We start from the raw sequence: 6,777 nt of genomic DNA on the forward strand, positions 1-6,777 counted from the left end.
TTTTCGGGGGGGGGGGGGGGTTGTGAAAGAACAGAATTGAAACTACATGTTTATTTTATGGTCTATCTCAGGGCTGTCCAACTGGTGACCACAGGCCACAGGTGGCCCCCAAAGGGTTAACCTGCAATCTGTGAGATCGCCACCTCCCTCCCCATTTGCTTCTGCCATAGCAGCCAGAAGGAGGCTAGACTGCTGTGTGCCTGGTAAAAAAGGGAGTCTGCCTGCACAGGGGGTGGTGCACACAACTGGGTGAGGAGGGGTGCAGAGCTGTGCACACGGAGGGATCGAGGGCAGGGGGGAGGCCAGGCTGTCTAGTAACTTCTCCCAGCTGCACAACCCCATCTGTCTGGGCTACGTGGAGGTTGGTGACTGCGTGTTATGGAGGTACCCGTGCCATGTGTGAGGCAGGGAGGGCGCTAGGCAGTCTGGCTCCCCTCCATAGCTGTGTTGTGGCTTCCCAACACCCTCCCTGCTGCAGGCTGCCCATCGCCCTCGTTGTTGCATGTGTGGCATGAGCTGCTCTGCAGTTTGGGGAGGGGCAGTGGGGGAGATGAAGTAGGCTGCCTCCTTAGGGCACGTGTCTGGCAGTGGGTAGGGGAGCCAAATTGTGCAGAAATGTTTGTGGTGGGGAGGGGGAAGAGGCTGCACCCATATGGTGCACAGCCCCCAGCTGCCCAGAAATTAGATAGTCCTGTCTAGCTAACAGCCAAATGAGGACAAGTATTTGACTTCTATACTGGATCTTAACCAGTCATCTACAGGTAAAGTCTCTGATCAGGATGCAAATGACAATTTTTTTTCCTAACTCTAGATTTACATTTCTCACTGGATTTAGAGTTCTTAAATTCAGTGACATTATAATGCACACATTCGTCAGCTATATTCTTACCTGAACAGCAATGTACAGCCCTGGAACATTAAAGGACTCAAACATGATTTCAGCAGTATATTCCCTGTTTTCTGGTGTATTTAGTGGAGGTTCAGTCTGTAAGACAGAAAAATGATTTTTAAAATAAATTCCAACCAAATGCAAAAGTAATTTAAAATGTAAATTCAAATAAAATATTTATGCTTTGCTCGTATTTTCAAATATCCAAAAAAAAAAAATCAACATTCCATTTGTGTCACACGAACGGGTCGGCAGGAAAACCCTGTGCAGAGTACAGAAATTCACAGTATGCTCTTTAAAAGCCATACCATTTAATTTAGAAAAGCTGTCAAGTCTGACAACAATGGGGATGCAAATGCACCACAGGGATAACAATTTACGTGACAATACAGGAACATGAAATAAAATGAAATTCTCTTCTAGTCCCAGTTTAAGAAATGGTGCCCTCTTATCTAGTGTGCTTAGATCACTGTAACATTGAACCCACTGGAATGATCTATTAATAGGAGCATAAATTGCAGTTTTATTATTCAAAATAATTTACTGTAAATTAAAACCCATCTTTTCCTTAGTCATTTCTCTAAGGACATCAGAATTTTGTTTTCTATGTTCTTTGCAAAGGCTATACATGGAAGAAAAAGTTTGTAGGTGATGATCTGAATAATTTGCTAAATTAAAAGGGATTGAAACAATACAATGTGCAATTAAAATAAACAGTTTATTAATGCAAACTACAGCTATTTCTTTAAAGGGTTGCATGCTGAGTAATGGGATATGGGCGAGGAATATTTGAAAAAAATAAAATCACTGGAAAACATTATATTCCAATTCCCTGACTGCCCTACAACCATTTTATGAAATCCCACCACATTTTGAAATAACGTCTCACGTGATTATTTAGTGGATAAGCAGCAGATAAAGACAAAGCGTATAAAGATTCAAATTCCATATTTAAAGAACAAGCTTAACTATGATGCTGAAACAATCCCCTTATAGATAAGGAATGTGTGTTTTTTCTTTTTGAGAAATAGAAGATTTTTTTCAAGTTATTTTCTATATTTATTTATTTATTCTTTTATTTTAAATATACAGTAAGAACCATCCAGGACCTCTATTAACAGGTTAAAACAGATTACAATTTAGTTATCAAATTCCAAGAACCAGAAGCTTTGAGGGACTAAGGCGGCCTCAAGATGGCACAGTCCATACTTCAAATTCTGTCAAATTTGCCCAAAGATAAAACTGAATATTTCCTAACTTTTTACAGAGACCTTAGAGACTGAAATGACACTTTCTAGGAACCATTAACACAGTACACAGCCGTTGTATCACTGGAGAAATGTTTACCTAAAACACATTATTATTCACTTCAATGGAGAAATCTTGCAACAAAAAGTTTGGGGCAGGAAAAATAAAGGAAAGGGATACACCCTCCTCCTTACAAGCCCATCAACGTCATAAACAGGAGACAATATTTACTCACCAGAAGAAAATAATGATCTTCAGGTTCTGCCCTTAGATATTTAAAGATAACTTGCTCCATAAACCTTTCCATCAAGTCCCAGTCTTCAACTATACCATGACGTATGGGCCACTGTTAAACACATCATCAATATACAGTTGAGATATTTGAAAAAATTGGAAAAAAAAAAATCAGATGCCTATCTACAACTACATTCAATGGAGACGCACTACATTTTATTAGTATTATGATATCACTTCTCCCTACCCCACTATAATGGAAATTTGAAATTACTTAATGATTATGAACTCTAATCTACCTTGGAAAATAGACAGTAGATTATATTTACTCTTCAGAGTCATTACAAAAGAAACACAGTATATTCATGCATCCCTCTTCTAATTAAGACTAAGCCACTTAAAAATTAACAAAACTGGCACAATATTAATCTCATAGTTACTGTTTTGTAAGAGGGGTTTTGGAAAGAAGGAAAAATTGAATTTTTTAGTCAGCTAAGCAACATCAGAAGCCATTTGTTATATATTATTTTTAAAGAGTGTTAAATTTATGGGAAAAATGTCCTTTAATACCTTTGTTGCATAAGTTGGTTTTTCTATTGCTTCATCCCCAATAAAGAAGTCTAGGTCATCCACACCTTTCATAACCCTCCTTTGTGCTTGATCGACAACTTTTGCTGATTCCTTGATAGCAATACCTTTAATAAAGAACACAGGTACACAATGAATGGCTTCAATGGTTATGAATCCTGAAACATCCACCATGGTTAAAAAATATACTTTGAATTAAAATAAGGAAATATTATCACCTTAGAATAAATTTACCCTCCTAGAAATTAAATCTTACTCTAGCCATCATTAAAAATTATATCAGCAAACAAGAAGGAAAAAAAAGAAATGTTATAGAACATTAACTGACAATATTATACCATTATATAAATGGAGGTTTCATATTCAAATGGGCCACTGAGTTTAGTTCTGGGTAGGTCATCATAAAATGAGATTACCAGAAATAGAAAGTGTTGTGTTGTGTTGTGTTTTGTTTTGTTTTAAAAAGGGACTAGAAAAAGAAGCAGCTCCTAAAAGGAGAGGTAGAAAGATTGCTCAGTTTTGAGAGAAGCTGAATAAAAGAGGATGCAAGTGAGGTATTCAGAATGATGAACAGTATAGGAAATCATGCTACTTAACCTCTGAATACAATAAGAGGGAAATTCAATAAAATTAAAAGGCAAAAAGAAAATAAATTAAATGGACACACTACCATTAAAACTGTAATAAATTAAAGTGGACAGGAACTCTGGCAAAATAATTCACTACGGCTAAGTGATTAGCATGATTATAAGAAAAAACAGATATTTGTATCACTGAGACCAACTATTTTGGAAAAGGATAATAATCAAACATGCTCCAAGAAATAACTGGGGAAAAAAAATATCAGGGAGAAATTCTGCAGGAGCACTGTATTTCTTAATTGTCCTGGGTGAGGCTCTTATGAAACTTCACATGAAGCCTCTGTTACTGGCCAATGCCAGAAACAGGATACTAGACAGATGGATTGCTGATCAGATCTGCTCTATCCTCTGCGTTTGTCGCTGGCTAGTACAGTTAACCTAATTATGAGTGTGCTAAAATTCAGAGGACTTTAATGCTAAACACAGTCCTTTAGTAAAAAATACGTCAGCTCTTAGATGCTGTGAGGACTTCACTAGAAAAAAAAAGCTTGAAGTGCTAATATCAGCCTGAACTGAATCAATGACAGACCTCTGGAGGAGGCTGAAGCAGCATCTGAAAGAAAAAATTTAGTCCAATGACAGGGGGCTAATTAATTTTGCTAACAAATGGAGAATTTATGCATCATAAAGTCCGAAAGGATTCATAAAGGCTCCCCAGAAAAAGGAAAGAAACAACAAGAGAATGAAGACTCAACAGTCTGCAGAACAGGTACGATCAGAGAAAACAGAAGACAACACATCTGGCTCATCAAGGGGGAAGAAGTGAGAGCAGCAGACAGAAAAGCAGCAAACAAGAACATAAGCTGACCTTGTGTTATATGTAAAATGAAGCGTCTTGCTGAGTATTAAGAGCAGGATTATGAAGTTCTTCCCTGCTTTGGAATAGGAAAAGTCTTGCTATCCAGGGACTATCATTTTCCAGCAGTTATGAGTGAGACACCACCACTTGCTACAGAACTGCAGAGGCTTTGAATCAGTATGATTTATTTATAACCTAAACAAGGATCACGTCTGGGAATTTACTGCTGAATTTGAATTTAGGCTATGTTTTGGGTTATACAGAAAGTAAGAAAAGGAAAAAGGAGATAGTTTAGGAACAGATACAGCACATTCTGACAACACAAACTGGAAAATAAATCTGGACACCAAGTAACTAGGTTACCATGATATTTGAAGATGGAAACTGTTCCAGCAATATCGGAAAGTGGTTGGCTTTGGTTTTAAGAGCAGAGAAGCTTTTAGAAGAAAAAAATGTGTTTGTGCCATACTGACTTTTCTTCTCAAATCCTGATGGGTTTCCTTGCTTTAAATGTAAAGTCAGGACAAAGAGAAGATAATTTGTTCCATCACAGGTATTTTGATAAGGACACTAAACAGCTACAATGTTCAACGTCAAGGGAAACAAATTTGTTGATGTTTTGAGCGAATATCAAGCAGAAAGAGATAAAAGGAAAGCAAAGCAAGTGAAGCAAGTTTTGCTAGCTGCTGAAAAAGAAATTGGACACAAGAAAGGAAAGGAAGCACTGAACTCTAAACTGGGGGGAGCAGCTTTTCTGGCCAATGGAACTGGCTCAATATTCTAATTTACTTTCTTTTTCAAACTTTTTTTTTTTTTTTTTTTTATCTCTGTTCCTTTAGGTGCATCTTCCTGTTTAATGTTGAATATGCCTTTGTAGTTCCCAGAGAAGTTTCACAGAAAAATTAAGGGAAGAAAATTAGAAAAATTAAACAGCGGAACGAAAAGGAAAGGAATGCTTTCAAAACCTGTTGGTAAAAAAAAAATGTTCAGGGAATCAAATAAATTAAAAAATAACCATTGTTAAAAAAAAATAAAATCTATTAAAATAAAGTTGAACAGAAAGAACTAAAGATGCAGAAGCATTTAAAGAGAATTTCACTTATTTCAGATTTTAAAGTAAACTACAACCAACTACTCCTGCTATATAATTGCAATTTTTGTGTTACATGTGAATCAATACTATTAAGACTCTGGATCTAGCAAGTATTATAATAATTATTTAATCTGGCCTAAAGAACAGATGAAAAAATATTTAAATTTATCAACTGGTAATGCTGCAGATTAGATCCCTTCAGTAACAGTAATATTGAGATTGCAGCTCTTTCCATAGTATTCCATAGATCAATAGTTTTCACTGTGGTTAATATACAAAAGAATCAAATGATTCAAAGATATTTCAATTTATCCTTCCTCAACCTGAAATAAAAGAATGATGACACTTGTTCATTTATGAAAGGTTTATTTCCCATATAGAGTTCTGTCCTTATAATCTCTCAAATTATTCCTATTCCAAGTCTTCAAAAGTGTAAACCATTATGATCATGTTATGATTACTTAAAAAGAGAAGAGATGCATTAAGAAACCAATCTGAATATCCAGGAGTGGACAAATGTAAGTATTAATATTTTAAGTTTAGGAGCTTCAGGTCCCAAATTGTGCAAAAATTCCAACTAATACTATTACAAAAAGAGTAACAAGTCAGTAGCAAAATCTTTTCAATTGGGTCATTCAGTTAAATTATTTGTTCAGTACAATTTTCTAAATTCAAAATACCAATGCCAAGTTGTTCTGACCTTAAATACTTGCAGATTGTTCTATTACACTATTCTCAATACCCTGTAAAATAGTGATTTCTAAAACATATTTAAAATTAAAATTTTAAGAGTATTAGCAGACAGCAGGTTTTGGTGAAACATGCAGTGAAGGAATCATTAAAATCAGTGAATGAAAGGAGAAAAAGATAACTGAAAACTGAAAATGGTGGGTGGGGAAAAAGTTATAAAGAAAACCCTAAAAACTAAAGGGAAAGGCAAAAAATGTTCCAGAGTACCAAAAAAGAAAGATTTTCCAGTATTTGATAAAAGCAGGATAAAAGGTACAAAATATTAAATGCATCAGTCTTATTATTCTACACAAAGCACCTTTATAAAGCAGTTTGTTTCTAAAAATTCACTATCACCCAGGCTATCAGCATTCACCTTGTAGCCACAATGATTAGGAACCACTGATTCCTTTCTCTTTCCATCTTGCATTTATTCAAGTAAAACCCAGTTGTGCCAATTGGCTTTTTCTCTTGGGAGGTTATAATTTACGAGTTTGCCCAAATGACCAATGACAAAACCAGAACCCATCCACTAGAAGTTAAAGAGCAAAGAACT

The 6,777-nt window shown here is 35.8% G+C and overlaps 1 protein-coding gene across 1 annotated transcript in view; it reads right to left on the reverse strand.

Annotated features, from left to right (window-relative positions):
• The window catches only part of ACTR3 (ARP3 actin related protein 3 homolog), a 24,109-nt gene that overhangs the window by 16,808 nt on the left and 524 nt on the right, over nucleotides 1-6,777 (reverse strand). Inside the window, exons 2-4 of the mRNA XM_006018380.3 lie at nucleotides 2,942-3,066; nucleotides 2,373-2,483; nucleotides 890-985 (exon numbers count right to left, since the gene is read on the reverse strand). Coding sequence (XP_006018442.1) covers nucleotides 890-985; nucleotides 2,373-2,483; nucleotides 2,942-3,013 — 279 coding nt within the window. The 5' untranslated portion in view covers nucleotides 3,014-3,066. The remainder of the gene's footprint in view (nucleotides 1-889; nucleotides 986-2,372; nucleotides 2,484-2,941; nucleotides 3,067-6,777) is intronic.

This window comes from Alligator sinensis, unplaced genomic scaffold, assembly GCF_000455745.1.
Source record: "Alligator sinensis unplaced genomic scaffold, ASM45574v1 scaffold277_1, whole genome shotgun sequence".
NCBI lineage: Eukaryota > Metazoa > Chordata > Crocodylia > Alligatoridae > Alligator > Alligator sinensis.